This window comes from Crotalus tigris, unplaced genomic scaffold, assembly GCF_016545835.1.
Source record: "Crotalus tigris isolate CLP2741 ecotype Arizona unplaced genomic scaffold, ASM1654583v1 scf7180000024293.1627790, whole genome shotgun sequence".
In the NCBI taxonomy this organism is placed as follows: Eukaryota; Metazoa; Chordata; class Lepidosauria; order Squamata; family Viperidae; genus Crotalus; species Crotalus tigris.
The window spans coordinates 201,913-217,865 of record NW_024100466.1 but is presented as its reverse complement, the minus strand read 5'-3'; the positions used below and the strand labels follow the sequence as shown (position 1 = coordinate 217,865).

Sequence of the window (15,953 nt, the reverse complement as noted above, 5' to 3'; positions counted from 1 at the left end):
TGGGTGTTTATCATAGAATTTATTAATGAGCCTGTCAGCTTTTACATCACTAGATTTTACCCAAGCGGCTTTGGATAATGGATATCCTTTCCACTGCACTAAGTACTGTAACTTTCCCTTGAAAAGTCTAGAACAGTGGTTCTCAACCTGTGGGTCGGGACCCCATTTGGGGTCGAACGACCATTTCACGGGGGTCGCCAAACAACACAGTCCGCCATTTTTCCCCCCTTTTCCTTAGCTGTGCTACTCCCTTTTATTCTATTGGCTTTTGAAAGCCAAGAATAGACTCTCTTTGAGTCTAATTCTATTGGCTTTCAAAAGCCAATAGGAATTGTCCAGGCTGTCTCTGCCCTGCTGAGCCCGCCAAAAGTCCCATTCTGCAAACAGTGCTGCACCAGTTGAGTAGTCCTCGACTTACGACCGGTTGAGTAGTCCTCGACTTATGACCGGTTGGGGGTCGCGGCATTAAAAAGGTTGAGAACCACTGGTCTAGAATCAAGAATATGCTTCACTTCATAATGGGTCTATCCAGCTACCACCAGAAGGCCAAATGCCTTCTTAGGGGGAGGTCGTAAGGTAGAACCCCCAAAGGGTTTCAGTAGGCTACAATGGAACACGGGGTGGACTTTCCCTAAGAGTCTGGGAAGCTTTAACTCCACCATAACTGGGTTTATGATTCTTACGATGGGGAAGGGACCCAGATACTTTGGCCCCAACTAGGCAACTTGAGTTGTAGATATTTTGTGGATAAGTAAACTTTCCCCCCAACCTGGAACGACCTTTTATCCTGTTGTTTTTTATATCTCTTATATGTTTTATATGTCTCAGAAGCCTTTTTCAGAGCGATTTTCATTTTGTTCCAAACAAAGCATCTGAGGGCAGGACAAGAAGGAACAAACATAGCTCCAATCTAAAACTAAGGAGAAATTTCCTGGCAGTGAGAACAATTAATCAGGGTTCAGCTCGCCTTCAGAAGTCGTGGTGCTCCATCCCTGGAGGCTTTTAAGAAGAGACTGGACAGCGCCCTGTGTGAAATGGAACAGGGTCTCCTGCTCGAGTAGGGGGCTGGTTTGGAGACCTCCAAGGTCCCTTCCAACTCTTGTCATTCTGTAGTCTGACTAGATGTTCAACTCCAGAGCAACTCAGTGCCGGGGTTTCCAGGGAGGCGTCGCCATCGCTCGCCCTCCGCCTCCACCGAAAAAGCCGAGCAGGGGCAACGGCTCCCTTCGCCCGAGGCCAGGCAGACTGCGGAGGGAGCCACGTGACGGGCGGCGCATGCGCGGGCGGGTGGCCATGGCGGCCGGGCGGTTCGTGGCGCTGCTGGGCGCGCTGCTCTTGGCCGGCCGCGCCGCGCGGGCGCTCTACTTCCACATCGGGGAGACGGAGAAGCGCTGCTTCATCGAGGAGATCCCGGACGAGACCATGGTCATCGGTGAGGGGGTCTGGAGGGGGGGCGAGGGGGCGGCCGCGCCCTCCCGCCAGCTGACCGCCTCCTCCCCTCCTCTTCCCCCCTCCCAGGCAACTACAGGACGCAGCTGTGGGACAAGCAGGCCGAGGCCTTCCTGCCCTCCACGCCGGGGCTGGGCATGTTCGTGGAGGTCCGGGACCCGGACGCCAAGGTGAGGCGGCCCCTGCCGAGGGGGGGGGCTGGGGGGAGGGAGAGCTGGCCCCGCGGCGCTGACCCGCTCCGCCCCGCAGGTGATCCTCTCGCGGCAGTACGGCTCGGAGGGCCGCTTCACCTTCACCTCGCACACGCCCGGCGAGCATCAGATCTGCCTGCACTCCAATTCCACCCGCCTGGCGCTCTTCGCCGGGGGGAAGCTGGTAAGCTGGACGGCGGGGTAGAGCGTGGGAGCCACACAAACTCCCCGCGGGAGGCCCGCGCCCCTCTCCAGCCCTGTCCCAACGCGCTGTGTCTCTGGTGCAGCGGGTGCACTTGGACATCCAGGTGGGAGAGCACGCCAATAACTACCCGGAGATCGCGGCCAAGGACAAGCTGACCGAGCTGCAGTTGCGAGCCAGGCAGCTGCTGGACCAGGTGGAGCAGATCCAGAAGGAGCAGAACTACCAAAGGGTGAGCCTGCCAGCCCCCCCCCCCACACGCTTGCTCTCTGCCAGGGGGTGAGCCAAGGGGGGGGGGGATTTCCTGCTTTGGTGGACAGGTGCGTTGCCAGTCACGCAGCCCCTAATTTCCCTCCAAGATAAAGAGTGGCCAAACTGACATTAGACATCCTGTGGATGGCATTAGAAAAATGTTTTGACGCCAGAACAGCTAAGGCTGCCAAGCTTGTGTCACTTTTGGACGCAACAAGAAAGATGTCATGACGTGATTACCCCACGGAAGTTGGAAAGGTCCTTAGAAGTTGTGTTGGTCTTGAGCCAGAAGAAACTGGTTGCTGTGTAGTGTTTTAAATTATTATTGATGGAGAGGCATGAAAAAGCCCACAGTATTTTACTATGGGTAAACTGGCTGGCTTTCTCTCTGCATGGAACAAGGTAGGCATAGTGGTGCAAGATGCTTTGAATGCAAAACTGGAAAAGTTCTGCATCTCAATTAGTCCTTGGTCAGGTGGAGGGCAACAGTGAATGAAGTGTGACAGGAGGAGTTGGGTCAGGCGTGTTCTGATGCTGACCACTGTGTTCCCTTTGCAGTTCCGAGAGGAGAGGTTCCGCATGACCAGCGAGAGCACCAACCAGCGGGTGCTGTGGTGGTCCATTGCACAGACAGTCATCCTTATCCTTACAGGGATTTGGCAAATGAGGCACCTCAAGAGTTTTTTTGAAGCCAAAAAACTGGTTTAATGTCTTCAGCATCACATAGGTCATTATTCACCCATGCCCTGTTGTTTTCCATTGAAGAAATCTTGATTTTAATTTAAGTACTAAACTGAGAAACACAGCAGACAATGCCCCTGCCCAATTATATAAATCCACAAAAACATCTCAAGCGTAACCATATTTTTGTGCTTTGAAGCATGTGAAGCTAGCGGTGAGTAACGATAGCTTGCCTCGATTGTCAAGCTTTCCTGGAACATTCCAAGAAGCTGCTTTACAGAAGACTGAAAGGATTCCCTCCATTACATTTGTAATAGTTTGCCTAAAAGCTTCTCTTCTAAAGGCCCCTGTAACTCTAGAACTATTCAATAGAATGCAATCAGAGGAAAAATAGATTTACATCAGAACTGTGTAGCACACCTTCCTTGTTCAAATATTGTTCAAAATATTGTTTAACATGTCAGTGGTTGTCAGGCATCCAGGGGATCGAAGGATTTCTTGCAGTGTTTTCAATTCTTTGTAGTTCTGTGTTTTCTAAGCACAGAATTGTCTTGGCTGGAGAGTCAATGCAAATGAGGGAGTAGTAGAAGTTGCCTCCAGGTTTGTTGTAAATGTTAAGTAAAGAAGCCCCTGAAATTTGTAAATAGTTTGACTTAGAGTTACTATCAGATGGAGATATTTCTTGAAGAGCATAGAAAGGGATTTCTCCATCAGGTGGTGTTATCTCTTTTTACCAGCCTTTCTGTAATTTGGAAATAGAACCTGTAAATAATTCAGCTACAAACAACACTGTTGCAGTTTGGCAGCAGAATTGGACTCTGAAGTAGTGGGACTGAAAATGGGCATTTTTCCCTTCTCTGTTTGCATGGGCAAATTTGTCTTGAGGCCCGTTTGTTACAGTTTTGGATTGAAATAAAGCTTTTTTGAAAGAGGCTTTCTTTATACGTTGGTGGGAAAAGTAGATAAAAGCAAGTGTGAAAACTTGCTGAATTGTAAAAGTCCACAAATTCTTAACAGCAAAAAGGCCAAAAAATCCATTTAGCCACTTCCACAAGAAATGCTAGGATCCATATCCCAGGGTTTCTTGCTCCACAGGTTATCCTTGACTTAACAACCGTTTGTTTAGTGACCAAAGTTGCACCAGCCCTAAAAAAAGTGACCTATCATTTTTCACATGGCCGTTACAACATCTCTATGGTCACATGATCAGAATTTGGACGCTTGGCAACTGATTCATATTTATGGTCACAGAAAAAATGTTTTTAAACTGATCAAAGAGAGAAGCAACCTAAAATTAAGGAGAAACTTCCTAACAGGACAATTAACCTGTGGAACAGCTGGCCACCAGAAATTATGGGCACTCCGTCGCTGGAGATTTTTAAGAAGAGACTGGACAGCCGCTTGTCTGAAATGGTATAGGTTCTCCTGCTTGAGTGGGGGGGGGGGCTGGACTAGAAGACCTCCAAGATCTCTTCCTATTCTTTTGAAGTGTCTCAGGGTCATGTGATCACCTTTTGCAACCTGACATGCAAAATCAATGGGGAAGCAAGATTCTTTTAACAACCATGTTACTGAACTACTGGCAAGAAGTTGTAAAATGGGGCAAAACTCACTTAACAGCTCTCTTCCTTAGGAACACATTTTTGGGGTAAATTGTAAATTGACTACCTGTATATAAAAATACATAGCCCTCTTCTCCCATCACAGTATGTGTTGTGCCCTATACAGCCAGATTCTTGGAATTGTGTTGTGCTCTGAACTACCTCAGGGCTCTCAGCTTCAGCCTATAATTCCTAATGTAACGCGTGCAAGAAAACGACCAAGCTTCGAGCGTACCAAGGAAGCCTTGTTTTAACCCTTAGCTACAAATACCCTTAACTGGGCTCTGAAATCCACCACAAGCTATCAACTGGTCTCCTGCGTGGGTTTGTGTCGGCCGAAGGCCGGAAAGCCCCGCTTGATCCACGGAAATGAGCGCGCGGGGGGGGGTTCCAGCGCCCGCAGCCTTCTCTGTATCCGCGGGATCCTCCGGGGAGCCCGGGCTGAGGGAAAGCTGCTCCCGGCAGCTTCGGCCCTGCCATGGGTCGGACTTGTCCGTCACCGCAGAGGGCTCCGGGCTTCGCAAGGCTGAGCCGGCCGGCCCTGGAAAAGGGGGGGGACAAAGCCGCCCGCAACGCGGCCAGCACCAGCCGAAGGCTCCGAGAGCAGCTTCCCTTCTGCCGAGAGGGGCCGCCCGATCCTCGCCCTCTCCCAAGCCCCGGGAGAGGGAGGGGCGGAGGCGCTTTCGGGGCCTCCGGGGAGGCTGCCGTGTCCCTGCCCGCCGTCAGAGGGTGCTGTGGCAGTACCGGGCCGCTCTGCTTGGGCGGCTCTCTGGTCGCGCCCGACGACCCCGCTGCCGCTTCCGGCGCGCACGGGGGCAGCGAAAGCATGGCGGCGGCGGGGGAGCGGAGCTTTGCTCAGATGGGGCTGGACGCGCGGATCCTGCAGGTAGGCCGGGCGGGCGGGTGGGAGAGTGGGTGGGCGGGACAGTGGCCCCGCCAGGCGCTGGTGCTGACGGGCGCGCTTGCTGCGTGTTCCCGCAGGCGGTGGCCGAGCTGGGCTGGGCCGCACCGACCCCAATCCAGGAGAAGGCGGTGCCGCTGGCGCTGGAGGGCAAGGACCTGCTGGCGCGGGCCAGGACGGGCTCCGGGAAGACGGGCGCTTACGCCTTGCCGCTGCTACAGCGCCTGCTGGCCGCCAAGGCGGTGAGTGTGCCGCCGCCTTTAGCGCTGCGGGAGAAACGCGAGGGGCGGGGGGTCCCGCCGGCCTCGCCTGACGGGCTGCTTCCCTCCTAGTCGGCGCTGGTGGCGGAGCAGGCGGTTCGGGGCCTGGTGCTTGTGCCCACCAGGGAGCTGGCGCGGCAGGCGCTGCGGATGCTTCGGCGGCTGGCCGCCTACTGCGCTCGGGACGTGCGCGCAGTGGACCTCGCCGGCCCGGAGGACCCGGCCGTCCAGAGGTGAGCAGAGCGCATGAAAAGACGGAGGAGCCCCGCCGCTCTCCTCCCGCGAGCTCCGGCTTTGCGGACCGGCGCGGGGAGGAAAGAGTTCGGCGTCCACCTCCATCTGCGAATGGAGCTGCTGGCCTGCTGCGGCCCGGGTTGGGGACCCCGGTATTTGCTGACAGTTAAAACTTCTCATGGTAGCTTTCCCGAAGAAACAGCGTTCTTTCATTACTTAAATCAGTATTTCTCAACCTTGACCATTTTAAGACATGTGGGCTGCTGCTGGCTGTGGAATTCTGGGATTTGAAGTCCACATGCCTTAAAATGGTCAAGGTTGAGAAACATTGATTTAAATGGACCAAAACATGTGTCTCATTTGAGCCCCAAATCAGCAGTTTAGCGCATATAACGTTTTCTAATGTGAGAATGAATTAGAGATGCACGATCCACTTGCCTTTTCTCAGCCCAGTTTCCTGGGAAGTACTACTGGCCACAGAGAGAAGGACCCTTGGTATCTGCAGCTCTGAAATGGCAAAGGATTGCAGAGCAATGCTTGGACTTCTAGGGCCCTGGATTGTTCTATATATTTTCTGTTTTGTGGCCATAATAGAAGACTTCCTTCCATGGATGTTTTTTTTTTCTTTTCTCTTATTTAGAATGCATTAAAGAAATTTTAAGATAGAGATTGCTTTATTTGAAATCTACTTAACAGAAATACTTAAAAAAAGTTTGCATGCTGTACCTATGATTGGACAATTAATTATGGCAAACAAACTCAAGCAGATGTACAAGTTTTAAGTATGATCTGTCATTTAATCATTCAAAGTTATAACAGACTTGGACTTCTTAAGTGACTTACAACCTGACTCTGAAGTTACAACTGCCAGTGCCTCCTGGTAGTCACTCGATCACATTTTGGATGCTTGGCAAGCAGCTTGTATTTATGACCAGTTGCAGCATTCTGTGGTCATGTGACTGTGATTTCCAATGTTTTTTACCATTTTCCAGTAGAAAAAAAGCAAAAGCCACCCACTGGATATGCTGGCTTCATTTAATGATCAGGTGATTCGCTTAACCTCCACACTGATTCACTTTAGTCAAAAAATCAAGTCCAGATGAATTGCCTCAACTTATGACTGTAACAATTTATGATCAAAATTCCAGGATCCATTGTGGTTATAAGCTGAGGTCTGCCTCATAAAAATAATAGCAATAGCGCTTAGACTTATATACCGCTTCACAGACCTTTGCAGCCCCCTCTACGCAGTTTATGGAGTCAGCATTTTGCCCCAACAATCTGGGTCCTCATTTTACCAACCTCGGAAAGATGGAAGGCTGAGTGAACCTTGAGCCAGTGAGGATCGAACCCCTGGCAGTCAGCAGAATTAGCCTGCAGTACTGCATTCAACCACTGCGCCACCAGGGCTCCTAATAATAATAATAATAATAATAATAATAATAGAAGTGAGATATAAATTGAAAACAATCCACCAAACCAAAAATCAGATTCAGAAGTAGAAAGTTAGATTTGAAAATACATCAGTTTTGAAAAACAAACAACAAACCTTAATAAAGTTTGGATTGATCACATAATTGTGATTAATGTTTAAATATTTGGGGAATTAACAGAAAATTATCAAATAAAATGTCATCAGGTAATGACTTACCCAAAAAAGAGACAATAATTTCATTTTTGCTCTCTACATGGGTAATTTGAATCTAAAGGCAAAATCATCTAGAAAAATATAGTTAATTTTTAATATTTCAAATATACATTCTTCATTTTTCTCTATATTTTTATTCTTTGTATTTATTACGTGGAATGTATATATAGGTTTACCTCTTGTCATATTCTCACCATACAGTAAATAAATAATTTAAGTTTAATTTGCATTTTACTATTATAATCACAATTCTTAATAAAAAATTATATATAAAAATGTTAGAGGAAAGAGTTCCCATCTGCATGATGCCGCTGAGCTGGCCTTGGCTTATCTGGCTTTGAGTGTTCCCAGCATTCTTTCAAAGGGAGATGCCTGCGATTTCTCCAGCACTTGGTTTTTACCCTCCAGTCTTTTGTCTTGCAGACCCCTCTTGATGGAGAAACCAGATGTGGTGATAGGAACACCATCACGGGTTTTGGCACATCTACAAATGCAAAACCTGAGACTGCAGAATTCGTTAGAAATTTTGGTGATAGATGAAGCTGACTTGCTTTTTTCATTTGGCTTTGAGGAAGACTTGAAGAATCTCCTGTGGTGAGTTCTGATTCTGAAGTGCTGTGAATGTGTGGTTCAGCATAATTTCTATTCGGAATTTTAATTACAATGGTAAAAACGAATACAAACAGAGAGAAAGAAAATAGGAAAAAAATAATAAAAAGTATAAGAGAAAATGAAGGAAGAGAAAGAAAATGGAACGGTCTTCATCCCATTACATTGGCCCATCTCACTTGGTTAGGTAATTGACCCTGTCTTCTCTGCTGTTGCCCCCACTCTGTGGAACAGTCTGGCCTCCATCATTTTTTTTTTTTTTAAAAAGATAGTCCACACTTTCTTATTTTAGCCTGCCTTAGCAGCCTTCCTTTTTGTTTAACAACAAGAAATCCCCCAAATGGCACAGATCTTCAAAGAGGAATAACAGGCTGTGGCTAAAGAGGGCCTCTTTTAGCTTAATAAAGATTAATAATCCTTTAAAATGATTAAGAAATGAAAGGCACAACTTACTGTCCATTTGAAAAATAAATGGCTGCTTCTTCAACAACAAACTGATTGCAGCCCCCCCTCCCCTCCGCTGGCATGCAGGCTACTTCAAAACGCATCTCCTGAAGCTATTTGCAGACCCATTGCTATATTGGAGGATCTTGTGGGATGATTCTAGGACTTTCCCTAACCCAGGAGAGCCATATAAACTAAATGAATGGTGGTTCCTTCGGTTGGTAAGTTGAAGAAGTTACATTCCAGAGAAAATCCCCTGAGCGTGTCATCAGTTGGCCATCTTTTCATTGGAAGCCAGAAAAATTGATGGAGAAATAGAAAGGCAGAAAGTTGTGGTTCTAGTTTATTATTTTTAGTAATTTCTAGGTTGGTCTGCTTTGCTGTGGGTGACTAAAACTTTTCCGATTTTTATGATTCCTCATTGGTCAGCAATTTTTAAGTGACTTACAAAAAACTATTCTTTTTTTAAAGAGGGAGTTAGGAAGATGGAGGAACAAATTATTAGAGATGTAATTGAAAATATTTAAATCAAATTCATCACTTCATAGATCAGCTATGTTCTAAGGATGTTTTAAAAAACTAAAATTACTTCAGAGTTGCAAATATGTGTAGAAAGTTATCAAACCACTGAGGAAATTTCACAGGTAGCTGACAATGCAGAAGAGTCAATTGTAATTTTGGAATATAAACCTGAAACCAATTTTTATTATGATGGTTTAAATGTAAACCTCCCAACACAATTGAGAGAGAAGTTCCAAGAACATTTGAAACTTTTAAAAGGACAAGTTTGGGACTTCTTCCTCCTGGACATTAACAAGGTTGAGAAATCCTTGAGAAAAAGAGAAGCTTGTAACTACTTGACAAACATTCCAGAGAGGAAAAGGGTTTTACTCCATGATGACAAGCTGGAAGGAGTGACTTAGACTTAAGGAATCAATTGGAATTAGGATGGATTTCTATCAGTCTGATATTTGTAATTGGAAGAAATCTTAATCTAAAGTTTGAAAATATATATTTTTTCCTTTATATATAATGCTTAAGTAACCCCCCCCCCCCAAAAAAAAAAAATATATTCTATGAGGGTAACTTGGAGGGAGTGATCTACATTTAATGAGTTAATTGGAGTTAGTTGGAATTTTATTGATCTGAAAGTGAACTTTAAAGTATATATGTTAAGAGGAAATTTTTAAAAAAGGTGTATTAGAATGTTTTGATTTTAGAAATATTTTTAAAGAAAGCTTAAGTGTTTTAAAATGGATGAAAAAAAGTATTTTTCCCTTAAAGGTTAAAGAATCTGAAAGCATACAGTGAATTTTGTTAATATAAATGGTGGTAGTTTATAAAAATCATTAAGTGCAAATAGAAATACATATTATTTCAACAGCAAGGAAAATAAAGCAGAAATGGTTAAACTGATCTATTCAAAGAGGATAATATGTTTATGTGTTTTATTTGGATATCACTTCTGGATTTTGTGCTTGTGATGAAAAAAAATGAAACTTTGACTTTGGTTATGCTGATCAGATAGATTTCTTGCTATAGAAGTGGCTAGTTATAGTCATTCGTAGGGCTGATGCAGTCTTGTTTCCCTGCAGCCATTTGCCCAAAATCTACCAGACCTTCATCATGTCAGCTACCTTCAATGAGGACGTGCAGACACTGAAGGAGCTGGTGCTGCACAACGCTGTAAGGAATGGGTTGGCTTGGTACTTGCCTGACTTAACAGGTGTTGTACTGCAGTTTGCCAGCCTTGAGTTGGGTCTGGCTTTTGCCCAGCTGTGGTGGCATGGAGCCTGGAAGAAGCCACCTGCTGCGTTCTTTTGGTTGTCTAATGCAGGCGTTCATGCTCCTCTTATGCAGGTGACTCTCAGGCTGCAAGAATCACCATTGCCAGATAGCTCCCAGCTGAGCCAATTCCAGATCCAGTGTGAGACTGAAGAGGACAAATTCTTGCTGCTCTATGCCCTCCTAAAGCTTTCCCTGGTGCGGGGAAAAGTTCTCCTCTTTGTCCGCAGGATTGACCGCTGCTACCGCCTCAAACTTTTCCTGGAGCAGTTTGGAATTGCTGCCTGTGTCCTCAATTCAGAGCTGCCCGCTCAGTCCCGGTGAGCCTCCACAGACTGGGGCTTGGGGTTGGGTGAGGAAGGGCTGTTGGCAGAAATGGCCGATATTTGCTGGACAGGATGCAGCTATCTTCCCAGGAAATACCATGCTTGCTCACTCTGCTTCGGATGCTTCTGGATTGAAAGGATTGCCCAGCCATAAGCTGTTGCCCGGAGGACGCTTGAATGTGTTAACAGCACACATTCTTTGGGTTAGGGTTAGAGGTCTTCATGGCAGTACGACAGAACGCGATGAATGTTGCTAGTTTCTGGGCAAGATCTGTTTAACTTGTACATATTTTAATCTTGCATTTTATATTCTACATTTTGTGTCATATAGTATGCCTTATTTTAATTGTGATGCTTCTGACATGAATAAACAAACATAGCATGCTTCCAGCTGCTGGGAAGTGGGGAGGCTTGATGATCTCAGGGATTTGGAAAGAACCCACTAATCCTAACCCACAAAAGTCCTGGACTGATAATCTTACAGATGCCACATCATCAGCCAGTTCAATCGGGGCATCTACAGTTACATCATTGCGACAGATGAGCAGGACCTGGCAGAACCAGAGGGGACCAGCAGGAAAAGGAAGAAGGGCACCAAAGGAGAAAAGTGAGTTTTGCCCCCCTCGGAATTCTTCACATTCTTCATAGGCGAGTGTGGATTCAAGAGGCCTCAGGTTTTCCTCTTTGGCTTGATAGCCAGGCAACAGTAGCCTCCTTGGACTTTGCCTCCATCTATCTTTCTGCTTTTCCTTTCAGGGGCAAAGATCAGGAATACGGGGTCTCCCGAGGCATCGACTTCCACAACGTGTCCGCGGTCTTCAACTTTGATTTCCCTCCCTCCTTTGAATCCTACATCCATCGAGCAGGCAGGTCAGTGGCAGCAGCGGCCATCTTTTGCAGAAATGTGGCAATGCAGGAATGCCCAGCTTCTCTCAAGGCTCTAGCCTGGCACGCCAGACATGTGCAGTTTTGGTAATGAATCTGGCACAAAATTTGGCTTCTGGGTCACTTTGAAAAGGCACATTCTATTGCTTTTGGAACCTGTTGAGTTTTTTTTTTTTTTTTTAACGTGGAGCGGAGAATGCTTCCATGTTCCACACAAGTCTGTTTCCTTAGAAGCATTTCTCTGCCTAATTCCCACTAGGATCTTGCTGTATACTTTCCCCAGGATGATAAATAATCTAGCAAGAACTCATATTCCTTGTTCTGGATGCAGGTTTCTGGTTTTATTTGAAAAATCCAAAAAAAATCTGCTTCTACTTAACACAGGTTTACCATAGGTCTGTTTTGCACTTCCTATGACTAAAATGTGGGTGTAATGCAGCTTTTCAAATTCTCCCAAGTCTTTATTTGAGCCTCAGAGAGAGAGGAGGATTAGATGCACCCAGATCTTAATTGTCTTTGAAGAGGATTGAACAACAACAACAAAAAAAAATGCAAATAACAAGGTGAAAACTTCTGAAATCCCCAAAGATTTACTTGGGCACAAAGCAAGTGCAAGTGCTGAGCTTGAAGTTGCACAGGCAGACCAGGTGCCGGTGCCCTCAAGGAAGTTCAGCTGCTCTCCTGCCCTTTTTTGACCAGAGGCAGCTGCCATCTTAGCCTCCCTCTGCAGCTTGCCCGTCATTTCCTGAGGCACAGGGGTTCCTCTTGCCCTGGTTTGCCTTGAGGTTTCAAGGTGTTGGTGTGTCAGCTGTTGACTCTCTTTTGCAGGACAGCCCGTGTTCATAACCCAGGCACCGTCCTAACCTTTGTCTTGCCCTCTGAGAGGCTTCTGCTTGCCAAGATTGAAGAGGTGCTTACGGCCGGTGGGTGAGGGAAGAGTTCGGGGGACAGGGAAGAGGGTGGGTGACCCCAAGGCTCTGGAGAAATCAGCCAGAGCACTGAGGGCCGGGTCTCTTGGTGTCTTCCTCCCTGGCCAGCTTTGGGGTCATAGTGTGTTGTGAACGATGCATGCCTTTCCTCCAGACCCATTTCTTTGATTGGTCCCCTAGACAGCACAAGCAAGTACACCTTGACGCCCTACCAGTTCCAGATGGGGGAGATTGAGGGACTCCGCTACCGCTGTCAGGTAAAAAGCAGTTTTTCAGGGAGGAGACCAACATGGGGTCCTCGGGAAAGACATGGCTGCATTGAAAAGCAGATGCTGTTCTCGCCTACATAATTGTAAGCAAGAGCTGCATTGCCATTGCTATCTCCTGGAGAAAAACAGAAGCTGGGGCATTCGCTGAGAATCGTGAGCATTGAGTCTTTGCCATCAGCGTTCCAAGAGAAACTTTCTGGAAAAGAAAGTTATTTTCTGTAGCAAGTGGCTATGATCAAGCATTAGAGAGAATCCAGGCCAAATAGAGTAGAAGAGAGAGACATGATAGAACATCCTGGAGGTCTTTATGCAGCAGTCTGAGCAAAATGTGTCTTCTGACACCTCACTGCCTCCCCTCCCTCCTTCTACAGTGGTTGGTTTACGGCATGAAGCAAGCACTGCATTATTAAACCTCTGGTACTTACTCTCCCTCCTCTTCCTCCCCCCCCTCAGGATGCCATGCGGTCGGTCACCAAGCAGGCTATCAAAGAAGCTCAACTCCGTGAAATCAAAGAAGAATTGCTCAACTCAGAGAAGCTCAAGGTATCCTGTTTGGGGTAGAGAAGCTGGCCCCAATCCCCCCTGCTCCCTTCTCCTTCCCAGTAGTAGCATCTATCCAGTTCTGTGCTTGATGGACGCTGATCAGCCCATTGGCTCTTTTTCTCTCAGACATACTTTGAAGACAATCCCCGGGATCTGAATTTGCTGCGCCATGACAAGCCCCTTCACCCGGCAATCGTTAAGCCTCACCTGCGCAATGTCCCAGAATACTTGGGTAGGGATCACGTTTTGGAGTGGCATCTCCCTCCCCTGTTGGGAGGAAAAGGGAAGACCTCCCCGCATTTAGGATAGACTTGACTTCCCCTCTCTCTAGTATATATGTGCGTTTCTCTTTTTAAGTGGGTTTTTGACCTTTTTGATAGACGTATTCACTGGATTCCCAAGGACGTTGAAGGCCATTGGTGTGATGTGCAGGGTGAGGACAAAAGGGGATGGGGAGGTCTGCCTTTCTGGAAGCTGACAGGCTGTTCCTCTTGTAGTGCCTCGTGGTCTCCGGCCAGCAGTTCCACCTCTCGCTGGGAAACGCAAGCGTCGGAAATGCCCGGCCTCCACTAGCCAGGTGGGTGTTCTCCTCTGCTAACCCCCCCCCCATTCCCAGGAGATCAACTCCACGGGCTGAGCCTGGCAGCTCAGGGCTTGGCCGGAGCTCTCTGAGCCATGAGCCTCAGGTTGTCCTGAGGGGGCTAATGCCACGACCCCCTTCGCAGAGCCAGCGGAACCCCTTGCACAGCTTCAAGAACACCAAGAAGAAATTGCGGACCTCGGCAAAGCTCAAATAAGGTCCTGGAGACCTTGATTCCTACCAACTGCAGAACGAGTGGAAGTTATCAGAATCTGGTTTTCATTTCCCAGATGTCAGAAGTGCAATAAAACCACCCTCTCCTGTTTTCAGCTTTTTTAAGTCACTTGGCTTCTCTTGCCAAACTGTCCCTTGCTAAATAAATTCCAATTGGCTTGGTTTACATTTGCCAAGAGAAAAGACCATATGATGAGTAGTTCATGCTAATTTCTGATTTCTACTGTGTTAAATGCTCTTGTGCCGTGTGGAAATTAAAGGAGCAGATAAGTGGGGAAGGGCATCCCAGCCTCATGACGAGCAGCACCTTGAATGCTCAGGGAAGCACATTGGGAGCCAGTACAGTTCATGGAGCAAAGGCGTATACTATCTTCATATAAATCTACATGCGTGGGATTGCGTGTCTGACCCGAGGCAAGGTAACTGAAACCATTGGTAGGGCCTGTTGCCAGAAAAAGTCCCATTCCTCTCAGCAGGCTGAAGCAGCCGACCCCAGGGCACCTTGCCAACCAGTGGGCTGGGATGCAGCTGGTGGACTCTTGCCTGGGCTGATGGCCTTATCAGGCGTCAAGGCCAGGACAGGATTGTAAACCTTGAAGAGGCAGGATAAGAGGCTTAGGGTGTCGCCTTGTGTGGCCTGGTCTGATGTGACGTTGCACAGCAGGGATCAGGAGGGCAAGCAGGGCTGCAGAAATGGCCCTCCCTTGGAGTGACTTGCTTTTGGCAGATGCTCTGTCGGGAAGGCAGATGGCCAAAGGCTTCGTGTCCTTGGAGGGAAGGGGAAAGGGCCCTCTTCACCGGAAGATCACTTCTGGATTTTGTGCTTGGGATGAAAAAAAGTGAAACTCTGGTTGTGCTGATTAGAGAGATTTGTTATTATAGAAATGGCTAGTACATACCAATGTGTAAATGTAAAAGGTTGAGACTGTAATGTTGCTATCTTCTACTGTGCTAAAAATAGTCGGAAGTCAACACTTACATTTTCTCTTTTTTTTTCCTTCTAGTTTCCCATTATTTTTATTTTCCTTTATGTTTTATATTTTGATAAACAAAAATTTGAAGCGTGAAAAAGGAAGGCAGTTGGCAAGGCTTGGCATGTGAGGCTTGGTGTCCTTGGATGGAAGGAAAAAGGGCCATTGAGGACCCCGAGTCCGGCCTTTGCTCAGCCCAGGAATCCAAAGTAAATTAGGATCCCGGACAAGTGGCTGCCGGCCTCCCTTTGAAATGACAGCCTTGCAGCTGATCAAATATCCAAGGAGTGTCAAATCTTCTTTTGCTGAAAAGCGACAGGTGGAAGCCATTTTCTGTGCCCTGTTTAAATAGGTGTAGCAGCTATGCTTTCTCCGAACAGGTCCTGTCAAAAATTACCTGTGAAAACCAATTCTGCAGAAGTGAGCAATGTCAGTTGGAACAAGTCTGGTCTTTTTCTTTATTCAGTGACAGAATTCCATTCATTTTGGGAGCTTTTAGATGCTTACCTTCTTAACATTCTTGCCTGTCCAAACACACTTTTCCCCTTGGCCCGAAGTCCCAGCAAATAACAATTGTCTTTCAGTTCCTCCATTTTAAATTCTTAGAGCTGTTGTTATTTCACTGGTTTTCTTGATACTGATTCAAAACTGTCCCATTTTCTTTGGCAATAGAATAATGTGGCTTTGTCAAGATAGTTGGTTTCTCCCATCCTTTTCAATAGGAGAACAGTATGCATCGCAAGATCAAACAAAGCTGGGCTTCTTTGTTTTTACCTTTCAGTCTCACAATGGCCTTGAACCTGCATCCCTGTCCTTATCTCACTGTTCTTTTTGTGTTGTGTCTTTGACCATGACCGTTGCTCCATTGCCCCAACCCTCCCTCCCTTCTGCACCGCCTAATAGAATACGCCCTACTGAGGCTTTCCCCTCACCTCTCGCTTCCTTCAGCTGTTGGGCTG

The 15,953-nt window shown here is 47.0% G+C and overlaps 2 protein-coding genes across 2 annotated transcripts; both read left to right on the top strand.

Moving 5' to 3' along the window:
- Positions 1-1,263: 1,263 nt before the first annotated feature.
- On the top strand, positions 1,264-3,708 carry TMED4 (transmembrane p24 trafficking protein 4). The gene is made up of 5 exons (XM_039324224.1): positions 1,264-1,432; positions 1,519-1,619; positions 1,699-1,824; positions 1,928-2,074; positions 2,653-3,708. Exons 1-5 carry the CDS (start codon positions 1,276-1,278, stop codon positions 2,800-2,802), a joined length of 681 nt encoding a protein of 226 aa, XP_039180158.1. The 5' UTR covers positions 1,264-1,275; the 3' UTR covers positions 2,803-3,708.
- A 1,394-nt stretch (positions 3,709-5,102) lies between these two features.
- DDX56 (DEAD-box helicase 56) lies at positions 5,103-14,211 on the top strand. Its single transcript, XM_039324141.1, has 14 exons — positions 5,103-5,262; positions 5,358-5,519; positions 5,610-5,770; positions 7,843-8,013; positions 10,068-10,158; positions 10,333-10,577; positions 11,068-11,190; positions 11,340-11,453; positions 12,297-12,391; positions 12,578-12,654; positions 13,120-13,209; positions 13,336-13,441; positions 13,707-13,786; positions 13,935-14,211. Exons 1-14 carry the CDS (start codon positions 5,203-5,205, stop codon positions 14,004-14,006), a joined length of 1,647 nt encoding a protein of 548 aa, XP_039180075.1. The 5' UTR covers positions 5,103-5,202; the 3' UTR covers positions 14,007-14,211.
- Positions 14,212-15,953: the final 1,742 nt, after the last annotated feature.

Bases quoted from the DNA above. Each gene is read 5' to 3' on its own strand.
- TMED4 (XM_039324224.1), top strand. From the start codon at position 1,276: ATGCGCGGGCGGGTGGCCATGGCGGCCGGGCGGTTCGTGGCGCTGCTG. The intron at 1,433-1,518 runs GTGAGGGGGTCT...CCCCCCTCCCAG, and splicing joins GGACGAGACCATGGTCATCG to GCAACTACAGGACGCAGCTG. The intron at 2,075-2,652 runs GTGAGCCTGCCA...TTCCCTTTGCAG, and splicing joins AGGAGCAGAACTACCAAAGG to TTCCGAGAGGAGAGGTTCCG.
- DDX56 (XM_039324141.1), top strand. From the start codon at position 5,203: ATGGCGGCGGCGGGGGAGCGGAGCTTTGCTCAGATGGGGCTGGACGCG. The intron at 10,578-11,067 runs GTGAGCCTCCAC...ATAATCTTACAG, and splicing joins GAGCTGCCCGCTCAGTCCCG to ATGCCACATCATCAGCCAGT. The intron at 13,787-13,934 runs GTGGGTGTTCTC...CCCCCTTCGCAG, and splicing joins GCCCGGCCTCCACTAGCCAG to AGCCAGCGGAACCCCTTGCA.